Here is a 27,291-nt window from a genome sequence, read left to right on the forward strand (position 1 = left end):
GGCAGGTTTGTGGTGGTCTATCTGGGTGATATTTTGGTTTACTCACCTAATTGTGAGACTCATCAGGGTCATGTTAAACAGCTACTACAGATATTAAGGGATATCAAACTTTATGCCACACTAGAGAAATGTGTTTTTGCCATCCAGGAGGTGAAATTTTTGGCATACCTCTTGTCACCATCGGGTTTTCAGATTGATCGGGAGAAAATCTGTGCTGTACTTGACTCCGACCGTCCCGAGAACCTGAAGGCATTACAGAACTTTCAGGGCTTAACTAATTTTTACTGGAAATTTCTCTAAAATTATTCAGCAATTGTGAAACCCCTCACTGACATGACAAGAAAGGGGTCTGATCTTTCTAACTGGTCGAATTCCGCCCAGCAGGCTTTTTTCTCCTTAAAGAAATGTTTTGCCACAGAACCTATACTCAGTCAACCCGATGTTTCTCAATCTTTCATTGTAGAAGTTGATGTGTTGGAGGTGGGGGTTGGGGCTGTGTTGTCTCATGGTCTGTCCCCTGGTAAATGGTGTCCATGCACTTTCTTTTCCAAAAAATTATCTTCGGCTGAGAGAAATTATGACTTGAGTAATAGGGAGTTTTTGGTAATTAAATTGGCTTTTGAAGAATGGCGACATTGATTGGAGGGGGCAGTCCATCCTATTGCTCTTATCACAGACCATAAGAAACTATCATATCTTCAGTCTGCTCAACGTCTCAACCCTAAGCAGGCTAGATGGTCTCTGTTTTTTATTAGGTTCAATTTTATTGTCACTTTCCATCCAGGGGTTAAAAACATCAAGGATGATGCTTTATCTTGGAGTTTCCCTGGTGGTGGTGACCATGAGAACCCTACCCCTATTTTGCAGAAGGAGGAAGTCATTTTGGCTTTGTACGCTGATCTAAAGGGAGAGGTGTTGGAGGCTCATGGGAACGCCCCTGCCTCCTGTCCTTCGGGGAGGTTATTTGTACCATCTAATCTGCGCCGTAAGGTAATTAGTAAACATCACGACTCGGTGCTTGCTGCTCATCTATGTGGTAGGCAACTGCGGACCTCCTTTTTTGTCATTTTTTGTGCATCAGGATATAGTTGAACATGTGTTTGCTTGCAGTATTTGCATGCGTTCTAAAGTATCGTATACCCGTCCATCTGGTCCTCTCCTTCCACTGCCTATCCCTAGCAGGCCATGGAAACAATTGTCCATGGATTTTATTACTGACCTACCGGTATCTGATGGCAAGACTGTGGTCCTGGTGGTTGTAGATAGGTTCAGTAAGATGGTTAATTTTATTGCATTACCGCCCCTTCCAAATGCCAAAACTCTTGCTCAGGTATTCATTAATGAGATCGTGAAGCTTCACGGGGTTCCTTCCGATGTGGTGTCAGATCGGGAAATCCAGTTTGATTCTAATTCTGGAAAGCTTTCTGTACTCGACTGGGGGTGTAGTTGTCTTTTTCCTCTGCCTTCCATCGTCAGTTGAATGGACAGGCCGAGCGCATTCATCAAAATTTGGAGACTTACCTCAGGTGTTTTGTCTCTGAGAAACAGGAGGATTGGGCATCTTACTTACCGTTGGCCTAGTTTGCTATTAATAATCATCGCCAAGAGTCTACCGGCAGGTCACCTTTCTTTGGTGCATAAGGTTTTCATCCACAGTTTGGTACCTTTAGTGGAAGAGGGGCTTTGGGAGTTCCTGAGGAGGAACGTTTTGCTTCGTTGCTCTCGTCTGTGTGGCTGGGGGTTCAGAGTAATTTGAAGTTCATGGGAGACGAATATAAATGCATACCTGACAGAAAATGCTCGCCAGGCCCAGACCTAAGTGTGAATGACTTTGTGTGGTTGTCTACCAGGAATATCAAGTTGAAGGTTCCTTCCTGGAAGTTGGGACCTAGATTTATTAGTCCCTATAAAATAACCGCCGTCATTAACGCAGCAGCGCTTTGTCTTGAGTTACCTCAGACTCTTAAGATCCACAATGTGTTCCACAGGTCTCTGCTCAAAAAGTATGTGGTACCTCTTGAGCCCTCTCAAACTGCCGCCGCCCCCAATAGGGGTTGATGGCAATTTGGAGTCCCAAATTTCAAAGATTGTGGATTCTCGTCTTCAAAATCGTTCCATCAGGACTTGGTGCACTGAAGGGGTTATGGTCCAGAGAAAAGGATGTGGGTTTCAGCATCAGAGGTGAATTCCCCTAGGTTGGTTCATATTTTCTATGCCTCTCATCCAGAGAAATCTGGTCCTGAGTGTCCGGAGGCCACGCGTAGAAGGGGGGGTACTTTCACGGGTGTGTCGGATGTGACAGACCGTCATTCTGGATCCAGCTGTAGAAGGTCGCTGAGCTTGGCCTTGCAGACACTTTCTTAATCCTTTCACCATCCCTCCCTCTCTAGGACCCAGCGGTGAGCTCTACTTTCTGCTGCTAATTTCACACCCTTGCTGGACCTTTAAATATCACCCAGTCTCTCCAGAGAATCGCTGGTGATAGAAGTATTTTCCTCTGTTCAGGCCTGGAGTTCTAGCAGTCGGCTAGTTTCTTCTTGGAGTTCCCCCCTCCCTCTCCCTACCTAGGGCCTAGCTCTAGGGTCAGTCAGGGATTAGGTATCCTGCTCAGTGATAGGTGAGGAACCTATTTAGGGATGATACGGGAGTCAGGGTGTTGTGAGATCTACCTAGGGTTCTCCACTTTCCCTTTCCCTAGTTGCTGGGCTCCCCCCCTTTTCCCTTCATCGTACGCTGGGTCGTTCCCATACCTAGCATGACAGTTGGCCCACGACTTTGTCCAAGCTTTTAAATTTGGCCCTCTGTGTATTTGAGTTTGACATCCCTGTCATAGGGTCAGCAGAGACCACAGTGCAATATTTACATACAGTATACATTGGTGTGAAAAACTGTTTGTCCCCCTTGCTGATTTCTTATTCTTCTGCATGTTTGTCACACTTAAAAGTTTCAGATCACAAAACAAATTTAAATATTAGACAAAGATAACACAAGTAAACATACAATGCAGTTTTTAAATGAAGGTCTTTTTTATTAAGGGAAAAAGAAATCCAAACCTGCAGGGCCCTGTGTTAAAAAGTGATTGCCCCCTAAACCTAATAACTGGTTAGGCTACCCTTAGCAGCAACAACTGCAATCAAGCATTTGCGATAACTGGGATAACTGGCAATGAGTCTTTTACAACGCTCTGGTAGAATTTTGGCCCATTGATCTTGGCAAAATTGTTGCAATTCAGCCACATTGGAGGGTTTCCGCCCTTTTAAGGTCATGTCACAGCATCTTAATCGGACTAAGGTCAGGACTTTGACTAGGCAACTCCAAAGTCTTAATTTTGTTTTTCTTAAGCCATTCAGAGGTGGACTTGCTGGGGTGTTTTGGATCATTGTCCTGCTGCATAACACAAGTGCACTTCAGCTTGGGGTCACGAACAGATAGCTGGACAGTCTCTTTAAGGATTTTTTTGGAGACAACAGAATTCATGGTTCCATTTGATTTTTGGTCTAGTTTTTGTTTATGTTTATCTACTTCAGGTACTTTTGTATTGCAGCATATCTATGAATATTTATCTCTTATTTACATATCAATAGTCTTACTATGTTCTATTTGGTTACCCATCACAAAAAAATCCTCTATGCCCTGCATTGCTTATATTATTGTAGTGTGTTAGGCATCGTCGATCTCTGTCCGTCTTGTCTTAGGACAATATAGGATAGCCCATGGACAGATGACGTATGAGCAGGGGTGACAATATCGCAATCTTTATAGGGCGCCAACCTCCGCATTTACAAAGGTGTGCATAAGGTACAATCAGGGAGAGAGCACCCTTCTGTCACTTAGTTATCCTAGTATATGCACTTGATCACTTTTTTATGCACTTTATATACATGTTTCTAGGTTCTAGTGAACATTTTATTGATTTTAATAAAGGTTATATTTTAAAGGGTTTCATTTTTTAGCTACTTTCTATACCCTCTTGGCATATCGATTTTTGTTATTCAAAATCGGCAGTGTATCAAATACTTTTTTCCCCACTGTATGTATATATTTTGTGACATTGGCATGAGATGCTACCATGTAGCATATAATAATAAAACGACAACTCCAAAACACGTGAGTGAGTTTGTACATCATTTTATTATGTGTCTCTTTACACAACAACCATGAGAAGTTTACAAAGATGGTTAAAGCCTGCCAACTGTGTTGTAGTATTCCAGCAGCATACTAACATTGCTGACTAACATTGACTAATGCCACATGCCATTGACACATGCCATTAAAGAAGTTGTTTGCCTGCAAATCATTTTAAACAGAAGACAAACATTTTTCTTGTGTTGTAAAACTTTTTTCTTCCCCTGTGTTCAGCTATTGTGTTCAGTCAATACTTTGCACAAAGTTTCTGAGTGGAAAGATGTTAGCATTTAGCACCATGATGTCCGATTTCAAACTTCCCTTATATTTTAGTGGTCTTGGCCAACAATGACAAGAACATATAGACAGCACCTAGCAAAACTGAATTTGTTTATCAGTTCAGGTCAATAGATCCTATACAAAATAGTATTTGTGCTTGACAAAATGTTGCTGTGATGCTAATGCGTTATCAAACTCTCCCCACATTCTGTCCATGATGAGGTAGATGAAACATGGAAGTTCTTTCTGTATGCTATGAACTTCATCTTGGTTAGAAAGTTGGGTGGAGTTTGATGAATGTATTGATCAGCGCTTGTTTTGCCACAATTTTTTTTTAAAAATACACAGTGTTCTTTAATTTTTCATTTTGATATTTTATAGCACCATTCAGAGGTCTTCAAAATAGGAAATTTTGTAGAAAAAAATAGAGCAAAGCAATTAGTTTGTGTTATTGCAAATATTTAGCGCCTCTCCATCAAATCATCCCTGTTTTCCACAATGTGTGGAAAATAAATTACTATTTTGGTGACGCAGTTATAAAAGGGACAAAAACCGGAGTGCTGATTGTTTGCTGTGGTTTAAAATTAAGTAATACCCTAAATCTACAAGAAGCATACTGGTCCCACTTCAACACCAAATTCTTGATCTGGTCCTCCAATATCCAATGGTGCAATATCTACAATAGGCAATCTCATAGTCTTGCGTGTTCTGTACTCGAAAACTGTTTTACCCCAGTCTCCTGTGTGTTTCTATAAAGCAATAAGAAATAGAGTATAAGGTTAAGTAGGGTTGACATTGGAATAATGAATGCCACAAAAAATATAGTAACTATTAATTACCAAAGTTACTGAACAGATTTTGGACGTACTTTGTATGTTTAAAGAGGATCAGTCACATTTCACAATACTAACTGCATACATTATTAAGTAGATCTCTTAGACCTGACAAAGTTGGCGTACTTACTTTGAAAGTACATGTTGTAATGGCTGTATAATTATTTTGAAAAATCTCTTCCCTGATATTTAAATTAGCTTTTTTTTGAGTCCTGCTTTACTGTAGCTCAAGATGAACTGAGAAAACTATTATTTCTAAAATAGGTGGGACTATTCTGGATAGCATGCAATTTGTATTGTGAATATAAGACATGCCCACTTTAAACAATACAAGGAAACACAACTTATCCAGAAATAATGCTCTGATTACAGACAAATGAAACTGATCAAAGAATTCCGGCAATACTAAAACTAAATATAAAACAATATAAATGTCTTTATTATTACATAGATAAATAGACCATTTAAAAAAGGTCTCAAGTCGACCAAATAACTTGATACACTGACAAATCGACAATTAGTAATTAGGTGTCACCAATATTGTATGTAGAAACTATAATTCCAAGTGCAAAATCATGAAATAAAGCAGGACTGACATACAAAAATATAATATATCACTGTGAGGGAAGGGCAAATTATAATCACCCCCAAAAGTATCAAAAATGCAACAACAATTCCAAAAAGATTGTTATGCTAAGTAAAATGTAATGAAAACAAGAATGCAATGATTGGAAAATCTCTTATAGACATATTTTATTCATAACAGAACAAAGAACACAGAACAGAAGGTGAAACTTAGACATTTTTCCATTTCAATTGAAAAAATTACCTCATTTAGAAATTGAGGGCAGCAACATATCTCATAAAAGTAGGGACACAGTCATGTCTACCATTGTGTAGAATTCCCTTCTTACAACAGTCTGTAAATGTCTGAGAAGTTTTTTGGGAGAGAAATGTTGTCCCATTCTTGTCTGATGCTGGATTTTAGCAGCTCAACAGTCCTGGGTCTTTTTTGCCGGATTTTTCATTTTAGTATGCACCAAATGTTTGCTATTGGTGAAAGGTCTGGACTGCACTGTCATCCCCTGAACTCTTATTCTGTGAAGCCATGTTGTCATGGATCCAGTAAATGGTTTTGCATTGTCTTGCTGAAATATGCAAGACTTTCTCTGAAACAGACGTTTTCTGGATGGGGGGGTGTGTGTTGTCCTAAAACTGTGTGCTGATAACAAGCTGGATGGTCCTTTCCTCTTGAGTCCGCAGGACACAGTGCCTATCTGTCATCTGACCACAGAACAGTTTTCCATTTGACTCAGTCCATTTTAAACAAACATTGGCCTAGAGATGACAACAGCGACTGTGCATTGTGTTGATATATGGCTTCTTTGCATGATAGAGCTTTAATTTACATTTGTGGATTGCACAATGAACTGTGTTCACAAATACAGTGCTGATCACCATTATTCGCACCCCTTAATTTTTTTTTCATAAACTGAACGATATCTTCAGAAATAAATAGAAATGTACCAAAGTTATATCCTAAGGATTCATTAATTAGTGGTTCAAAGTAAAAAAACAATAAAACATTGTTTTTCAACTTCCATGTTTCAATTTCAAAGCAGAAACAGAATAAACAGCATGTGCAGCAATAAAGGCACCCCTAATTAGTACTTGGCTGCACACTCTTTGGCATTACTTACAGCCTCCAAACATTTCTTTTAGCCATTTATAAGCTTCTTGAACTTCTCAGCTGGAATTTTCACCCATTCTTCCTTTGCAGTTTGTTTAAGCTCTTGAATGTTTGCATGGTTCTTTTTCCCAATGGCAGATTTCGGCTCATCCCAAAGATTTTCAATGGGATTAAGGTCAGGACTCATTGTTGGCTATTTTAAAACAGTCCATTTTTTCTTTTTCAACCATTCCTGTGTACTTTTTGATGTGTGCTTTGGGTTATTGTCTTGCTGGAGGACCCATGATCTTCGACTCAAACCAAGTTTTCTTACACTGGGTAGGACATTTCGCTCTAAAATCTCTTGATAATTCTCTGATTTCATGATTCCTGTGATAAGGTCAAGGCCTCCAGTACCAGACGAAGCAAAGCAACCCCACAGTATTATGGATCCTCTACCAAGCTCGACTGTTGGTAAGGTGTTCTTTTCCTTATAAGCTTCATTGATCCATCTGTAAACAAACTATTGCTTTGCATTGCCAAAAAGCTTTATTTTTGTTACATCCATCCACAGAACATTTTCCCAGAAGGATTGTGGTTTGTCAAGGTACTCTTTGGCAAAGATTAATCATTTCTCTTTATGTCTTTTCTTTAGCAATGGTTTCTTCCTTGGCCTTCACCCATAAAGCTCTGTTTGGTTTAGTATGAGGCTTATGGTACTTGCTGAAACCATGACCCCAGACTGTTCCAGGCTGGACTTCATGTCTTTGGATGTTTGACGTGGTGTTTTTTCCACCATTCGCACCAAACTTCAAAGACATCTCTTATCAATTTTCCTCTTTCCCCCACGTCCAGGGAGGTTCTTGACAGTTCCATGCTTGGCAAACTTCTTAAAAACATTGCGCACTGTTGAAACTGGGATAGCAAGGTCTTTGGAGATGGCCTTATATCCTTTGGAAGTTGAGATGTCAACCCCTTTGTCTTCACCATTGTGACAAAGGAAAAAGGCCTACCATGTGGCTTTTTAAAACAGTGAAGTCATTATTCATTGGCTAATTCATGTCACATGGGCACTGACAATTAATCACAGGAGAATCTCTTCTCTGATTTACCATAGTTGAGCCAAAATGTGTTTCTATACAAAATTAATGTAAAGGGTGCCAATACCAGTGTCAAGGCAAACTTTAGGTTTTTCTATTTTTCCCTCCCATTGTTTTTGGTTTTAAATTATTGTTTAACATTTGCTCTTTTGTATTTAACACGAGTGCTCTATACAAAATACTTGATTAATTTTTTTCAGGAGTTATATCACATTATGTACTTAAACTTCATGGGTGCCAATAACAATGAGCAGGACTGTAATTATTTCTGGTAGTATTCATGAACCCATGCAGTGATTTACACAACTAAATCATGCTGGTTTTTAATGCAGTTCCGCTTGAGGACCTATAGACCATGAGCATCCAATATTATCCATCGGCCTTGTCCCTTGTGCACATGGATTTCTCCAGAATCTCTGAATCTTTTGATGACATTCTATACTGTAGATTGTGGGATATTTAAAGTTTTAGCAATTTTTCATTAAGGAACATTTTTCTGAAGCTGTTCCAATATTTTTAGATGCAGTTGTTGACAGATTAATGAACCTCTGATTATTTTTGTTCTGAGAGACTTTGACTCTCTAGCATCCTCGTTTTATACAGTCACGTGAATTAGATGAAAATTGACCCTCCAGCAGTTTTTCATTAGTACCACTTACTTTTCCAGCCTTTTGTTAAAGTGTTTTGAAATGTGCCACTGCCATCAATTTATAAATGAGATACTTTTTTCAAATAAAATGTAAAAATGTCTAACTTTCAACTTCTTATCTGTGTTCTATTATGAATAAAATATGGCTACAAACAAAAGATTTCCAAACCACTGTATTCTTGTTTCCTTTACCTTTTACAGTCTTCCAACTTTTTGGAAATTGTGGTTGCACATGAAATATTTGACAAATTATCACCTAAACAAATAACCAATAATTACCAGGGGTAATTACCAGGAGTAGGGCAAAAAACAGCCTCAACGCACATTTTGAATTAGCTTTATCAGAGGGTTCAGGCAAATATTTAATGTATATTTGGTACTTTATTTAAGCTGTACCTTTCTGCTCAAGTCACAAGTTCTATGAATTTGTAATTCTACAGTGAGCCATTCATCAAGCTTTCTTGCCAGAAAACTGATGTGAAATGTTTTAAAAAGTTGCAGTTCATTGCACAACAAGAAGTTGGCATTTTCACATCAGTTTGAAGCAGCTCCACCAAAATGAGTAAAGCTGAGGAAGAGCAGGGTCACAGAGGGACGTGGGTAGGCCCAGAACGCCAGTCTTAATGAATTGGCCCCATTGTGTTTTTCACATTGTCTATCTATGAATTAGTATAGGAAAATAGAATGGAAGCAGCACTCCAATGGAAATCAGTGAAAAAAGTGGACTTTATTCACACAGGTAAATGCAACATTTCAGCTCCTCGTTTTCTCATGCTTGAAAAAGGCTTCAAATGAGGACCTGAAACTTCACAATATACAGTACATACCAAAAGTTTGGACACACCTTCTCATTTAAAGATTTTTTTTGTATTTTCATGACTTTGAAAATTGTACATTCACACTGAAGGCATCAAAACTATGAATTAACACATGTGGAAAAGGTGGCTACTTTGAAGAGCCTAGAATATAAGACATATTTTCAGTTGTTTCACAATTTTTTGTTAAGTATATAATTCCACATAATTCATAGTTTTGATGCCTTCAGTGTGAATGTGCAATTTTCATAGTCATGAAAATACAGAAAAATCTTTAAATGAGAAGGCGTGTCCAAACTTTTGGTCTGTACTGTATATGTGTGAATAAAGTCCAGTTTTTTCACTTATTCCCATTGGAGTGTTGCTGCCACTCTATTTTTTCAATATTTGGACCTTTTGGCTGGTTGCCCGTGGAAGTATTGCACCAACAACATTAGAACTGTGCTGCTAGTTTTCCTTGTTATTATGAATTAATATAGATATTTAGTTTTCTATCTAGTTATTGGTATTGTTTCCGTTTTATGATCAGTTACTTTTGGTAGTTTTTAGAAGCATTTGTTTTCTAGAATAGCTGTACATTTGTTGATTGATTTACAGACAAGCATATTATATTAACATTAGATGGTGGCCCGATTCTAACACATCGGGTATTCTAGAATATGTATGCGGCCGACCTGGCGCGACTAATCAGCGAAGCAGTGTTTAAATGGCTTGTGCACTACTTTGTTTAAATTTGGCGCCAATATCTCTGATTGGTCACGGCCGGAACCCGCGACCAATCAGTGAACTGTGTTAGTGAGGACCGGGGAGCGGCGCTGCCTGTTCGGGTACTTCTGTTGCGAGCAGCCGGGAGATGACCGGCTAGCGCCGGTCATCTCCCGGCTGCATCGCCGCTGACCTCCATGCGGCTACCGTCGGGAGATCAGCGGCTAGGGCCGCTGATCTCCCGACAGCAAGTGTGAAGGGAGGACCGGGGAGCGGCGCCGCCTAGGCCGCCGGTCGGGGTACTTCTGCTGCAAGCAACCGGTAGACGACCGGCTAGCGCCGGTCATCTCCTGGCTGCATCGCCGCTGACCTCCGTGCAGCAGATGAGCCGCTAACGGCTGCCATCTTGTTCTGAAATCCCGCGGTGCTGATTGGCCACGGCCGACCAATCAGCGACGCGGGATTTCCTGGACGGACAGACAGACGGGATAAGCCGATTATATAGTAGATAAGGTTCTGATCAGTGTTTCTCTTGAGCCTGAAGTAGGGTTCCCCAGAACATCAACATCATCAACACCAAGCACTGTCTCATTTCCAGCCTCATAGATTTTGAGCATTGGCTAAAATACATTACTGCACAATGTTTTACCTTTTCTTAAGGTAGAGAAACATTAATTTATACTTCTATAAATGAACAATTTTAATGAAACTGATATGTCTGTGGAATAACAAAAAATAATTTTTTTTTTAGAGAGAAGTTGACTGTTTAAAATTTTCATCTGATAATCTGTAGTCAATGAAAAAAAAATTCTGCAAAAAAAATGTTCCTGAAATATTCCCAGAAAAATTGTCTGTTCTTCACTAGATATCTTTAAAGGTCTATCACCTGTTTGAAATGTATTTTCTAGTATGGGCAAAAATATGCACGGTTGTGTAGGTGTCATTCATGTAAGGGTTATTCATTATTTCATTTATTTTTGATTATTTAATATGTGTGGTCAGTCACCTCTAAACAAGTTTTTCTTTTGGTGGTAGGGTTTCCCTGGGAATCAAAATATTTTCTGAGAAGTCCTCTAATATAATAAGACTGAGAATCACTGTTCCAGATCAGCTTTTATTAATTATAATTTAGAGGGATGAGAGATTCTAAATATTTTCATGGTAAAACCAACTTTGTATGTCAAGCTGACCTATTGTTAGCAAAGATAAAAAAAAATGGTAGTAATAAAGGCAAGAAAGTAAGACACAAAGAGCAGGAAAACTGAGTAAATAGAAGGAGAAAGCTTGGAGGTGATCAAATACTTACAGTGCAACCATCTTCCAAAACAGTGTATGTGAATTTGCTGTTTCCTTCTGCTTTTAGTTCACTTTCAGTCGAGCTCATAAATTTCACAGCTTTCTTAACGTTTCCATTCTGTCCATCCATATATGCGACACTGTTCTTGCAGTGGTAAGTGATATTTTGAGAGCCTCGGCTGGACAGAATTCTTAGGAACGCCATTTGCACATCAGCAACATCTTCTGGGAGCTCTGGATCACCATAGCTGAACTGCAAAGTGCCCGTAGCAAATAATATTATTACATTAGAAAAATTAAAAAACAATTATTAAACATTTGTTAGTCAGATTTTAAAGGAGTGTTTACAAGAGTGATGGGCAACATTATGTTCTGTCTTCACTGGATCAAAAAAAGCACAGTGAGATGAAATATTCTGTGTCAAGTACAATATTAAACTACGTACAGTTTAAATTGCTCATTATTATTGATGTATGACCAAAACAACATCTTATTTTTTTAGTCCTACCTGGAAACCACCACTCACAGACTCGCCAAACCAAATATGTTTCTTAACCCCTTCTGGGCGGCTGTACCAGTTCTTTTGTGGGACATTTCGAGGATTGGCATTAATGCATGTTTCACCAGTTTCCATATTGCAGAACACTTTAATGGCATCCATTTTACAACCTTGGTTAGGGTCAATCCAGTATTCTCCTGTGAATGAAAAATAAGTCATGTCCAAACACAATTCAAGGCTTAGTTGACACCATAGAAAGAAGGACATCATCATAAGGTATTTTTTTTAATTAAAATTACTTAACACCTAATGAAAATCCAAGAGTTCCCATAATAACCAATGTGGTCCTTCAAGCTCTGCTTGTGTCCTTCATGCATTGTATCTTTTCCTGCATGAATTTATCTTTTCTGGTCTTATTATGGAATAGAAAAATTGTGCTCTTGCATTTGTTGAAGTATTTCCATACCTGAGATTGTGAAATGAGATTGTAAGGCTCATTGGGGGCTTTGGGATTAATTACCGTATGCTGAGCAATATCTTGATGGAAATTAATGCATAAACTGAGTATCTAAAAAAATGTAAAAGTGTAACTGTTGAATATTGCAGCTGTCATTTTAAGTTAGTTAATAATGTCAGAGATCTTATTGACTGCTATAAACAAATCTTTCACGTTTTATTGTGCTCTACTTCCAACATATCATACTTTCTCAGAGATATAGATTTTACGATCAATAGCAGATAACAGACTGACAATTTGGGCATTAAAACTGCATCATAGGGCTCATATGCAAAGAACAGTTCATGCTGTCTCTTGAAGCCTAGGAGACAGTAGTTTGCCTTCTCCATTGTGTTATATGGGCTTTCTATGTGAGGTTATACAAAGCTGCCACAGAGAAAACTGGTTTTATTTACATGACAGCAAGCAGCCCAATAAGTGACACACCAATGGAATTAGGGTCTTTGTGCCTACATCATGCTGCTCTAAGTTTATATAGAAAACAGTTGGTGTCGGATTCCCTTCAAAATGCAAAGAAAATTATATGTGTATATATATATATATATATATATATATATACACATATATATATATATATATATATATATATATATATATATATATATATATGCAGTACAGACCAAAAGTTTGGACACACCTTCTCATTTAAAGATTTTTCTGTATTTTCATGACTATGAAAATTGTACATTCACACTGAAGGCATCAAAACTATGAATTAACACATGTGGAATTATATACTTAACAAAATAGTGTGAAACAACTGAAAATATGACTTATATTCTAGGTTCTTCAAAGTAGCCACCTTTTGCTTTGATGACTGCTTTGCACACTCTTGGCATTCTCTTGATGAGCTTCAAGAGGTAGTCACCGGAAATGGTTTTCACTTCACAGGTGTGCCCTGTCAGGTTTAATTAGTGGGATTTCTTGCCTTATAAATGAGGTTGGGACCATCAGTTGTGTTGTGCAGAAGTCAGGTGGATACACAGCTGATAGTCCTACTGAACAGACTGTTAGAATTTGTATTATGGCAATAAAAAAGCAGCTAAGTAAAGAAAAATGAGTGGCCATCATTTCTTTAAGAAATGAAGGTCAGTCAGTCCGAAAAATTGGGAAAACTTTGAAAGTGTACCCAAGTGCAGTTGCAAAACCCATCAAGCTCTACAATAGTTTTGATGCCTTCAGTGTGAATGTACAATTTTCAAAGTCATGAAAATACAGAAAAATCTTTAAATGAGAAGGTGTGTCCAAACTTTTGGTCTGTACTGTGTATACATATATATATATATATATATATATATATATATATATATATATATTTATATATATATATATATATTTTGTAAGGTGGCTACCGGACACATAGTTGATGGGAGGTACTGTATGTATCACGCAGGTGGTTGTCCTCTGTGATGTAAAACTGTGGTAATGCACTAGTGCTCATAGTACAAAAATCCTTGGTTTGTGCATCAGGGCCAGGTTTTTAGGCTTTGCCATAGCTAATAGGAGTGGCATAGTGTGAATACTACTGAATCACGTTTTTAACAACAGAGATACAGACTTCTATGATACCTGTATACCTTTTCTGCTTTCATTCTATTGCAGTGCTGTATCAGAAGCAGGACCTTACCAGGAATATAAGGTAGAGCCACCATCAAGCGGAGGCACCATTATCGAATCTTAGGGTGCCAACCTCCGCTGGTAGGTAGGAACAGCAATAGGTGCAGACTAGGGTTATATATAGGTCCTTCCTGGCTGTGATTAGTCTCTGAGTCAACGCTAACATCATATATATCTTTGCACACACAGAATTTTTAGTGTTGGTGTATTTTAATCAAAATAATAACAATTTGTTTTGAAGGGAATATATGTTCACCAGTTTTTGACTCCCTTTTATGATTGTCACTTTTTGAGGATGACTGGCTGACCCTACTTATAATTTCTTACTGGCTTTGCACTTTGTGCAAAGTCTTTATGAGAGTAGAAGTACCACAACTACAATTTCATAATTTTTTTATGGGGCACTCCAGTTGGTGCCTTCAAGGGTGTATGGATAACCCTGCTTGAAATTTTTGGCAGGCTTTGCAGTGTGCGCAGAGCCTTTATGTGTCTATGAGTACCACTAAATGAGTATTTGAACAGAATGTGTATGAGGTTTATGTCTAATACAAGGTGTATCTGGATCCCTGATTTTTGGCACTTCTTGCCACCTTCATAAATTACACTGAAATTTCCAATTTTAATAAAAAAATAAATTTTGGTTTACTTTAATTATATTTCTTGTTTAATCTTTTTTAAATTTTGCCTTATATACAAGTTATTTTACAGGAAAAAATGTTTCTTAACATTTTTTTTTCCTGCAAACTCCAATTTCTCGTCAATTTTGAATGTTTTATTGTCAGTGCTTAAAGTGGAGTAAAAATGTGAAACCTTTGTTCTCAGCAGTGATCTGGGAGTCAGAGATGCTTCCAGGGGTCTTCCTCATGATGTTCCTCTTCCATTCAGCACTTTTTCCATCCATTTCAACATTTTCACTCCCCCAGACCTCTTTGTAAGGTCTGCCGGAAAAATGCTCAGATTTCCCATTGACACCCATTATAGTCATTACTCAAAATGAGCATCAGAGCATTAGAAATTGCTTGGTTAGAGTAGCTAGCATCCAAGAATTTTAGTACTCACTCATCTCTAGTGCCAACATTTTCGGCCATTACTGTATGTATATACATATTGTAAGGTAGCGCTAGTCATCATACTGGGGGATACTCGCTGCATCGGGTCAATTAAAGCACACCAGCCATGTCTTTCCGGTATTGCACAATGCAGCAGTTTATTACTCTTCATAAACGGCTTATCACACAGTCCATCTTAGTGGCTCCCCGACATATTATACATATAATGTCAAGAGCCTTCCAGGTACAGACAGGCCCACTTGGCTCCAGTTACAGCCTCCAGCAAAGTCACTTATATCGATGTCCAAATAAATGTCCACATCAAGCAGTGTTTTACCTTTGCCGGGTTTTAGATGCTGCAGTCCGTTTGGTTTGCCACCACTGTGGCTTTGCGGCTGCCCAGATGGGGGTCTCCAGCCCTCGTCCCGTCTAAGGCTACTGGAATGTTTCACATACACATCCAGTGTTTGCCTTCCAGAACTCTTGCCTTCCAAGCCGGCTTTCCCTCCAAGGCCACTGGCATCTACACACACAATCCAGCCTCGACCTTTCAGGCTGCCAGCCTTCACCAGGCCTCACTAGGCCTCACTCTATAATGGTGTCCCACACGGGAACAGGCCTCATGCCTTTCACACCCTGTCTCAAGACTACCAGGGTTTATATATCCTGTAGTACACACCCACAGGACCTGTGCTGATGTCACAGTCATGTGATCAGACATTCTGTGCATACAGGACCTGAGCTATGTCACAGTCATGTGACCAGTCACGTGAGGGGGAGGTACATGGTCAGCCAAAGCACATCATGGACCATTACCGTAATGCCGCAAGTCGCTGCATTACAATATACAGTTGAAACCAGAAGTTTACATAGACTATATAAAAAAAACACATATGCATGTTTTTCTCAATATATTACATAAAATCAAAATAAACCTTTCCCGTTTTAGGTCAATTAGGATTACCAAAATTTTTAATATTTGCCAAATGCCAGAATAATGAGAGAGAAAATGTGATAAGGCATTTTTATTACTGACTGCAAAGTCAAAAGTTTACATACATTTCATTAGTATTTGGTATCATTGCCCTTAAACTGAATTACTTGGGTCAAACATTTGGCATATCCTTCCACAAGCTTCTCACAATACTTGGTCAGAATTTGGGCCCATTACTCCTGACAAAACTGGTGTAACTGATCAAGGTTTGTAGGTCGCCTTGCTCGCACCTGCCTTTTCAGCTTTGCCCATAAATTTTTAATAGGATTGAGATCAGGGCTTTGTGATGTCCACTCCAAAACATTGCCACTGTTATCCTTAAGCCACTTTGTTACCATTTTGGCAGTATGCTTCGGGTCATTGTCCATTTGGAAAACCCATTTCCGCCCAAGCTTTAACTTCCTGGCTGATGTCCTGAGATGTTGCTTCTGTATTGCCACGTAATTTTCTTTTCTCATGATGCCATCTATTTTGTGAAGTACACCAGTCCCTCTTGCAGCAAAACAACCCCACAACATGATGCTGCCACACCCGTGTTTTACAGTTGGGATGGTGTTCTTAGGCTTCCAAGCTTCTCCCTTTTTCCTCCAAATGTAGCGATGGTCATTATACCCAAAAGGTTCAATTTTCATCAGACCACATGACATGTCTCCAAAAATTAAGGTCTTTCTGGCTTTTTTATGTTTCTTTTGGAGTAATGGCTTCTTCCTGGCAGAGTGGCCTTTTAGCCCATGTTGATACAGCACTCGTTTCACTGTGGATATTGACACAATCTTATCAGCTTCCGCCATCATCTTCATATTGTCTTTTGCTTTTGTCCTTGGGTTGATATGCACATGTCGGACCAAAGCACATTCATCTCTGGGACACATAACCCGTCTCCTTCCTGAGCGGCATGATGGTTGGACATTCCCATCTTTTTTGTACTTATAATTGTTTGTACATATGAAAGATGCACCTTCAGGTATCTTCAAATTGTGCCCAAGGATGAGCCAGACTAGTGCAAGTACACAATTCTCTTCCTGATATCTTGGCTGATTTCTTTAGACTTTCCCATGATGCTACACAAAGAAGCAGTGTGTTTCAGGTGTGCATTAAAATACATTCACAGGTGGGTCTCTCTAATTAATTCAGATGTTGCCAAAAAAACCATTAGAAGCTTCCAAACACATGACATCATCATATGGGCAGTCCAGAATTGTTTAAAGGCATAGTAATCTTAGTGTATGTAAACCTTTGACTTTGCAGTAAGTAATAAAAATGCCTTAAAACATTCTCTTTCTCTCATTATTCTGGCATTTGGCAAATATCAAAAACTATGGTAATCCTAATTGACCTAAAACGGGAAAGTTTTATTCTGATTTCATGTCAGGTATTGAGAAAAACATGCATATGTGTCTTTTTATATAGTGTATGTAAACTTCTGTTTTCAACTGTATATATATCTTCCAACTAATGTGTAAATCAAATATATACATATTCAAATGTAAAAAATTGTGTTTCTATTAGTGATGAGAACAAGTGCTCGTTACTTGAATTTGCCTAGGTTGCTCAAGTGACATGTTCGAGTCCCCACGCCCGATATTTTGTGACACTTAGACAGCCACAAAACATGCGGGATTGCCCGTGTTTATCAGGCAATCCCTGCATGTTTTGTGGCTTTCTAACAGCCACAAAATATGCGGGCGCGGGGACTCGAACATGTCACTCGAGCACCCACGATACTCGGTGCATACCCGAGCTCCCCATGCAAACTCAAGTAACGAGCACTTACTCTCATCACTAATGGAAACACAATTTTTTAAATTTGGATATGTCTACATTTGATTTACACATTAGTTGCAAGATGTTAAAAATGGACGAATTTTAATTTCTAATCTTTAATCTCTCAACAATTTATAACTTGGACTACTTACCACTCTTCATCTCTGGATGACAGAATTTTAGGTCACGACAGTTACGAGCTGGGTTCTTTCTAGTACCGTCTGGACTGATCATGTTTTCTATTTGACTATTAATGGATTTTAGTGACGACATAATCTCAGATGTTGTTGTTGCATCAATTGGTTGGTCACCGTAATATGGGGCTGATGGTCCCTTTTCCCCACCAAATGAAGCAAGATTAGCTCCACCACCATCACAGCAAGGCCCTGGGGGGCCAGGCTCCCCTGGTGGTCCAGGTTGACCAGCTGTTCCCTAGAAAATAAAGAACAATTATCAGTATTGCTTCCAGCTGTAACTAATTTGTTAGATTGTTTTCTATATATAATTGCATTAAATTCAGAAATCCTAATTCAGGAATCATTCTGCACAATATACACACACACATCTAAAAATATGCATAGAAATTACCTCTGAGCCAGGTTCTCCTCTGCTACCACGTGGACCTGGAGGGCCCAGGGGTCCTGGATATCCACTAGTGCCATCTTTACCAGGAGCTCCATTAGATCCTGGTGGGCCCTAAAACCATAATTTAGTTAACCAGTTAAATATTTTTAGCCGTTTTTAAATCAGTACCCAAAATTTTACTTTATAGTGCAAAGATTTACTTACTCTAGGACCTTGAGGACCTGACAATCCAGCCGTACCTTGCTCTCCAGAAGATCCCTAGTATAAAAAAAAGGTATTCAAACCTTAAGCATTATTCGTGATGTGAACTATTTTTAAAGAAACTAATATTAAGTCATATTTTTTAATTATAACTGATAAACATAATGATTTTGAGTGAATTTTGATATAAACTCACAGGAGGACCAGGAAGACCAGGGTTGCCAGGAAATCCACGATGACCTTTAATTCCATTAGTACCACGTTCTCCTGCTTCACCCTTATCACCACGTGTACCCTGAGGACCCTAGAGAAACCATGAAAGCTGCACCATTAGCTTCAAAATCAACATTAACTGTCTCGTTCTCACTCTCTATAGATTTGTATATATGTATATTGTAGGAAAGCAGGAAGTGTAAGGTCCTGGATGGTAGATATTTGTCGATAATGTAAGCTGTATCAGTAACACTAGGTTACTGAGGGGGTTTAATGTGAATGGATTTTGAGTAACCAAAAGAAACTAGCTGGGAAAAGTCGATCTTATAATCCAGTCCGGGGTTTACAAGCCAGTTAACAGCAGCTGGGATAGCTCAGTAGTGTGGAGTGTGTTGAGACTGGAGAAAGGCAGAGCTGCTGGTTAGTCTGCTCTGCAAAGAAAGGCTTGCTGGAAGCAGAGAGGTGTTTGTTTAGTAAATTCGTTGAATACAAGTGTGAGCTGCTGCTGGGAATACCGAGGTTGGTGAGGCTACTACATCTATATTGTTTCATTCTGCCTGAAGAAAAGGACTGTTTATATTATCCATTGATACTGAATGATGGCTGTTTTCATTTGGGAGCTGTAAAGTTTATGATGGACAATAAACTACATGTTGTTTTGATATAAAGTCTTGTGTCATGTGTATCCAAGCAACTACCCGAGAGAAGTGAACTCCTACTATATATACACATTTCCTGTATATACTGTACATATATATAAATATGTATATGTATATGTATATATATATATATATATATATATATATATATATATATATATACGGTACATCATAAATCCTATTGTGTATATGTGCGATCAAAGAATTGCTTGAAACCTACAGGGAGACCTCGAGCACCAACAGGGCCAGCAGGACCAGAAGGACCAGAAGGACCCTAAAAAAAGAAAGTGTGCATGAAAATTTGTTTTCAGATTAAGAACACAAAAGTAAAATCTTGCTTTTTATGCTTTTAAATTGGTAATATTTTATAATTAACCCTATCCCAGCCTATGAAAGGGTATGACCATATATGAAAGGGGGTGATTTTGGTAAGAATACCACTTTAAAAGGAAACCCGTCATCTTGTTTATTTTGTCTTCTCTATTGGCAGCAGAAAGCAGTGACAGACTAATTTCAGCAATGCCAGGGTTGTTAGCCAGAAATCCGATGTGTTCATGAGATATCAGCTCCCCTGTCACACCCATCTCTGATTCACAGTCATGTTACAGTAATAGATAGAAAGAAGACTGGGTGGGTGGTGTGTTAGAGCTTGCATCTCATGAATATATTAAACTCAGAAAAAATCAAGGGGGATGATTCATCAAAGCTTTTTTGCCAGATTTCTGGGAAAAAAGGTCTGAAATGTGTCAGTTTTTGAATGCAACATGAGGATGCACAAAAAATGTGACTTCTAACTTTTTCCCGCCATACTCGCCACAGCTTGGGCAAAGTGTGTGGGGCTGGGGCATGACAGGGGTGTGGCAGAGCATGGCAAATTAATTTGACGAGCGTCGATACAAATATTACTCCAGGAGAGGCTGGAGTAAGATTTGGGGTGAGGCGCACATAGCGATGCACGCCCCAATGCGTCTCTACTGATTCATTAAAAAGTGTGAGCCTCTTAATGAATCAGGAGCGTCTGACACCAACATGCCCCCTCATCAAGACTTGCAAGGGAATCACTGTTCTTGATGAATCACTTCCAAAATATTCATATCTAAATGGCACATCATTGAAATCAGCATGTGTGTGACTACTTCATGGTGCCCTAACAGAGGGAAATATAGACATGGTGACAGGTTCCCTTTAAGTAGAACACAACTCAGTTAACCAACCTTACGCTTTGCTTAGGATTTGTTAGTATGTTCTATGTTACCACCATCTCCCTGCAAACCCTGCATTGTGCTATTCTTCTTGTATTCCACCTGGAAATTCATGAATAAATTGACAACTGGGTGTTACCAATTGAGGGTGTGTATACACTTTCACATTGTTTAATCAGTGCTGCTAGCATCAGACTGTACATGGACACACCCCTATAACATAGGAATGGTAATATCTAGTTGTCTAGTTATAAATTTCTAGGAGGAATAACACAGGAACGGCACAATGCAGTTTCCAAAAATATGTTCCTGAATTGTTATTTAATAGTAAATACAAGTATTCACTAAGAATAGCCAACTAGTCCTATTAAACTGTAACATTACAACTGTTTTCCACAGGAAATGCCAAATGGACAATGTTTCTCTTATCTAAAAAATGAAATAGTAGAATATCTAATAATTGTAATATTGGCAATCGATCCAATGACTTCTTTCCATATGTGGAGACAATACAGCTTTTTTCTAAAGTGGCGTTATATTAATGAGTGTCTTATATAAGAAACTGTATGACTATACAAAACTGTCTTAATTATTTATACTTAGAAATTACTGCTTACGCACTATATACCAGCAGATACTGTAGCTTTATAAATTGCTGTAAACTGTATTTGTTGTAAAGAGTATAATAGCATATCATAGCATGGTCTAAATATGTTTATACATTGCTAAGCATATAATTCTTAAATGAATCTCTTACATTTTCTCCTCTATCCCCTGATTTTCCTGCTGGACCAACAGGACCTGGGGCACCAGGATGGCCTGGAGATCCAGGAGCACCAGGAGAGCCATTTTCACCGCGATCACCCTGGGAAAGAGCCAAAGGTACAATAGATTAACAAAAAATTTAGTGAAATTAGGTAAACTATTGGCAAATAGCTGGATTAGTCATTTATACCTTAGAGCCAGAAGATCCATCCCGTCCAGGCAAGCCATCGGTACCTGGATTACCCTAATGAATAAATATATTACATTTACTTACTAGCTGACCATAAACCACATAATTATTAATTTATAGCCTCCTCTAAATAATGAATAAAACACAATAAAGTGTTTCTTTTTCACTATATAATGAGATTACTGCAATAATAATACAAATCATTCTCTTTTACAAGCCAAGCTATAGGTAACTTACATCTCGTCCACTTTCTCCAGGAGAGCCATTAAGACCAGATGAACCTGGTGGACCTGGAGAACCACGATCACCCGGAGACCCGTTGTTACCTGGTTTACCATCTTCACCCTTAAAAATAAAACATTATGTTGTATTGAAGGTAAGGTTTCATACATAATGTCACAAAATGGTAATGTCAAGTTATTATGGTATGTGAATTAGTATATACAACAGGTAAAAAGCTATTCAGAAATAATATTTGAAATCTTGGAAACAATATATTGCAGAAACAAAGAATTATAACCTACCTTACCACCTGGAAGGCCAGAAGTACCTGGTCTACCCTGTAGGCCAGGTAAACCTACAATACCACGGGTACCAGCTGGGCCAGAGATACCAGAAGGTCCTGGTGAACCCTGTGGAAGAAAGTAACAAATATACAAAATATTTAAATGTTTTAATGATTCAGGCTCCCTGTTCATGGCAGAGTTTAGCTGAAATATTTTAAGAAATTCTTACCGCTTCTCCTCGAGAACCTGGTTGACCCCTCTCTCCTGGTTGACCTGGCTCACCCTTTGGGCCAGCAGAACCTGGACTACCAGGGGCTCCAAGACTGCCTGCTGGACCTGGAGGGCCATCTTTTCCTGGGCCTCCAGAAGAACCAGGAGGACCGGCATTGCCCTAGTAATAAGAAAGAGTTTCTTATTATAGCTTAGCTTGAGTGATAGCATTGATTTAAACATAACATTATGATTCTCTGCCACAAACAAGAATCACTCTTTCATATAAAATGGAAGAATAAGTGGCATAATTATTGTCATGTGTGTCTGTCCTATATTTTCTAGTTAACTAGTGAGTGAGTTAAGGAAGAGCATTTGTTAAGAAAGTAATCTGGCCATATATTGGTGTAATGTATTTTAATGTTAATGCTATTCTAAATGGTATTCTGGAGCTATGTCTATAGGTACTGTGCTAAATTGTGTTAAAATAAATATAAATATTTAGTAGGATCAGATATTTAATTGTCACAGATATTTGCCATCTTTGATCTCTAAAACCTGACTAAGTTTTCTTTTTAAATAAGTGTCTACTTACATTAGAACCGGGAGGTCCAGGTAAACCACGAGCACCAGGGAAACCAGCAGCACCCTGAAAGGCATGAAGCAAATATAATGAAACTTTATCAAGTCAGAAAATGAAACTACCTATCGCAATGATATATTTTTTCCAATTCAATCCAAACTTTCTTTAACCTTCGACAACATAGGGTTACACTTTTGTGTTTGTATGCTTTCTGTGTTTTTGCTTTTCCTCCCACAATCCAAAACATCCCAATAGGTAAATGCGAAATTTAGATATTCAACCCCAATAGGGGCAGGGGCCGTGAGGATGGAAGATTATCTCTGTACAGAGTTGCAGACTATGTTGATGTTAAATATATAATTTACTTAAACAATAAAATTCTCAAATAACTGAGCCTGGCTTTGGAAAACTTGAAGTATATTTTTAAATTTTTTAAGGTCAATTTTAATCTTACTACCGTATGTAGCTGGCATAACAATATTGAAAACTGATTTTGATAAAACTTGACTTTTTATTCTAGTCATGAGATGCAAAAATACTTAAAACAATGAAACCAATTTACATACTAATTTACAGACATACTAATTCATTTATTGTGACATAACAATATGCATATGTGAAAATCCAATTGCCAGAACCTGACCATGAATCACAAAACTAGGGGCTGATTAGTCTTGATGAACCATGCGCAGAATTAAGATGTGCCATATTTATAAAGAGGCATGCTTCTTCAACTGCCATGTGCAACCGCCAGAAATGCTACACCATTCAGGACCTGGTGTAAGTTTTTAGTGTAATTTCTTCCACATTAATGCCATTTATGTTCATGAGACAATCTGGCACGTTTGGTCATGCTTTCTCTCGCCTCATCTCCACCCATTTTTCTAAAAGTTAGCGGAGCTGGCCAGAAGTGGTATAAAAACGCCAAAAGTTGCAACATTTTTGCACAACTTTGAGTTGCACAATCAGAAAAAAAGGGACATTGCAAGTGTTTTTACTATAGAATTCTAGCAAAAACAACTTGATGAATCGGGTCCGTAGTGCTCAAATTGTTCACAGTAATAGTGAATTTCTAATTAACTTCTAATTAATCTAATGAAATTACAGTTTCTAATATATTTCAATCATATGTTTTCTAACTATATTTCTAATTATATCAAAATACAGTATAACAATACTTATTCACTTACAGCTGAGCCTGGAGCACCACGGTCACCTTTAGTTCCTTGAGGACCGGGACCACCCTATGATTAAGAAGAATAATAAAAGTAAAACTTTAAATCAGAAGACATGTTATACATTTTGGAACAAAATAAAATAGAAGGTTGCACACTAATATCTGGAAGCAGAAATTTATATATATATATATATATATATATATATATATATATATATATATATACACTGTATATTAAAATAAATATATATATATTATATAAAGAAAACTCACAGCAGGTCCAGGACCACCAGCAGGTCCAGCAACACCTGGAGAACCAGACTCTCCTCTTTCACCAGGACCACCCTTATCTCCTTTACCTCCTGGTTCTCCATTCTGACCCTAAAGATGATAAACATAAAAAAGGTGTTATTACCAGTAAAAGTTAATTTTCTAAAGAAAGTGTCACTAATTGTTTTCGTTTTCTTTGGGTGATGACGAGAAATTCCCTTCAAAAGAGGGAGTTAGTGTCAAGAAACCTATATTGTTTTAGTACAGATTAAAACTGTTAAGTATGAAAGGTAACGTATTGGTTTTAATGTATTGACTATAGTGATTAGCCCTAATATTTACAGTTATGCTCAGAGTATTCTTATATCGGTTTTCTACAACATTGGCTATAAGGTAAGGAACTTTGTCAAAAAAGAAAGAAAACAATTCTTCATCCGCTTGAATCCCACGCCACTCCATGCTTGCTGGTGCTGAAAGTGGTGCTACAAGAAATCGATGGCCTCATGTACATTTGTGTGTACAGCAAGTGACTACTGAGGCCAGTGAATGGCGTAAATCAGGTGACTGATGGATGGGATGTCATCACCCTTGGGAACCACTAAAGAGATTGCACTGAAGCAAGCAGGGATTGAAGGAGTAGTTACTTATTTCCTTGTTCTATTTAATAATATTAAACAAATCAGGGCATTTTGCATAAACATGGAAAACCCCTTTAAGGTGATTATTGACGTGCTCGATTTCATTTTTGTGGTACATTTTGCATTAAAAAAATCTGCAACAACTTACAGTTCAAAAACCTTTCCACATGTGGTGTAAAAAAAAGCTGTGCAAAATTTAGAGCAGATTTTCAAATCCTCAAAATTTACATTACATTACAGCAATGTTGCGGATTTTCACCAATTTTATAAACAAATCCACATCAAAATTAAAATCTACATGTACCATATTACCCCATCTTAATTCACCAATTTTCATCAAGAAAAGGCAAAACACATTTCTAAACTCTCTTTCTCGGAATGTTTTCTTCTCTCCTGGATTGTGTGATATACAGTAGTTTAGTAAATGAAGACATAAAAGAGGGAGCAAAACTCATTGAAGTAAAAATGAATAGAAGCTCAAACTGATGGTTTGATTTTCTTTCTGCAGTGTAGACTAAGTATTGCTTTTTGCACTTTTACCAAGTAATTTCAAAAGCAAACACCAGAATATTTTATCTTTAAAGGAATTTTTCAGGCTTAAGATATTGATGAACTATTCTTAGGAAAGGTCATAAATATCAGATCTATGAGGGTCCAATATCAACATGACCACCAATCAGTTCATCATCAGCTCTTTTGATGGTCAGATGTAAGCAGTGAACAGAGCTGGAACAGCACAATTCCGTTCACTGTGCAATGGCTGTTTCCAGGGATTTCAGCTCAGCTCCTATTCACTTTGAAAGAAGCTTAGCTGCAGTACCTGAGAAAGGCTACTATACAACAAACAAATCCGTGCTATTCTGGTTCTGTTTTCATCTGGAGCCGCCAGAGCTGAACAGCTGATCTGATATTGACAACCTATACTAAGGAAGGGTCATCAATACCTTAAGCCTAGAAAGACTTTATAAATGAAACACTATAAAAATAAGGATGACATAGATGTAGTCCACTATAGTCAAGCCCTTCTCTTATCTGTGTTATCTGACTATTAGAGATGAATGAATCTTTTGAAATTCAAATTTTCCTGCTTTGCCGAATTTTCCAAGATTGATTTGATGTAAATAAATTTGTGGAAATCTAAATACTGGAGAGCTTGTAATAGTTCAGAAAATACATGTGGGGGAGAGGAGAGAGAAAAAGAGAGAGAGAACGCCTGCTGACCATAAGAGCTTACACTCTACAGGTGAGAGACATAGAGGGGCTTCACTGATCATAAGAGCTTACTCGCTAAAGGACAGAGAGAGAACCCTGTTGATCATAAGAGCTTACACTCTACAGGAGAGGGAGAAGGGACTCAGTTGACCATAAGAGCTTACACTCTACAGGTGAGAGACATAGAGAGGACTTCACAGATCATAAGAGCTTATCCGCTACAGGTGAGAGACATAGAGAGGACTTCACGGATCATAAGAGCTTATCCGCTACAGGTGAGAGACATAGAGAGGACTTCACGGATCATAAGAGCTTATCCGCTGCAGGACAGAGAGAGAATCCTGTTGATCATAAGAGCTTACACTTTACCGGAGAGAGATACTTACCCAGTGACTTTGGAGATGGATAATGACTCTGTCTTACAAACTTTGCTCTGATTAGAACCACTGTTCTGTAATGGCCCAGGTTACTCATGCCCCTCCTGCAGGGCATTACTGGGAAGCCTGAGCAGACATGCAAAATCACCTTAGTTTGCTCTCTGATGCTTCAGCAGTGTGGGGAATGGTGTTAGGCAAATTGAATCTCAAAATGTTCGAATTCACGTGAAACCATGAATTTCAGGAAATTTGAATCGATCTCGATTCTCTGCAATTTGATCTGCCCATCTCTACTGACTTTAAAAATAAAAATTATGGGCTTAGAAAATAATACATCTGCTTTATAAATTTGGTGTATTTTTGTAAAGCATTAAACCACAACACCAAAAAGTAGTAATTGTAGTGCTGACTGTAATCCACTATAATATTATTTGCTGAATACTGCCTGAGACACTTACAGGTGCTCCAGGGAAGCCAGCAGGGCCCGGTGGACCAGATTCCCCACGTTCTCCCTAGAATGGAGAAGTACACAAAAATACGATTTTAGAATACAAAATGTTGGTATTCTGTACTGAGTAATTTTGACATCAGA

General features: G+C 38.3%; 1 protein-coding gene across 2 annotated transcripts in view; it reads right to left on the minus strand.

The window, feature by feature from the left end:
* Positions 1–4,112: 4,112 nt before the first annotated feature.
* COL3A1 (collagen type III alpha 1 chain) overlaps positions 4,113–27,291 on the minus strand; it is a 132,763-nt gene continuing 109,584 nt past the window's right edge. For both annotated transcript variants that reach the window (XM_073646298.1, XM_073646297.1), the window contains 17 exons: positions 27,158–27,211; positions 24,476–24,583; positions 24,216–24,269; positions 23,038–23,091; positions 22,462–22,623; positions 22,251–22,358; positions 21,964–22,071; positions 21,727–21,780; positions 21,529–21,636; positions 19,790–19,843; positions 18,894–19,001; positions 18,701–18,754; positions 18,500–18,607; positions 18,064–18,343; positions 11,980–12,167; positions 11,482–11,724; positions 4,113–5,153 (listed from right to left, as the gene is read on the minus strand). In XM_073646298.1, the coding sequence (XP_073502399.1) occupies positions 5,007–5,153; positions 11,482–11,724; positions 11,980–12,167; positions 18,064–18,343; positions 18,500–18,607; positions 18,701–18,754; positions 18,894–19,001; positions 19,790–19,843; positions 21,529–21,636; positions 21,727–21,780; positions 21,964–22,071; positions 22,251–22,358; positions 22,462–22,623; positions 23,038–23,091; positions 24,216–24,269; positions 24,476–24,583; positions 27,158–27,211 (1,992 nt within the window). In that variant the 3' untranslated portion in view covers positions 4,113–5,006. The remainder of the gene's footprint in view (positions 5,154–11,481; positions 11,725–11,979; positions 12,168–18,063; positions 18,344–18,499; positions 18,608–18,700; positions 18,755–18,893; positions 19,002–19,789; positions 19,844–21,528; positions 21,637–21,726; positions 21,781–21,963; positions 22,072–22,250; positions 22,359–22,461; positions 22,624–23,037; positions 23,092–24,215; positions 24,270–24,475; positions 24,584–27,157; positions 27,212–27,291) is intronic.

The sequence above is a fragment of the Phyllobates terribilis genome, unplaced genomic scaffold (genome assembly GCF_046119375.1).
Source record: "Phyllobates terribilis strain yellow unplaced genomic scaffold, ASM4611937v1 Scaffold_9__5_contigs__length_417890890, whole genome shotgun sequence".
Lineage (NCBI taxonomy): Eukaryota > Metazoa > Chordata > Amphibia > Anura > Dendrobatidae > Phyllobates > Phyllobates terribilis.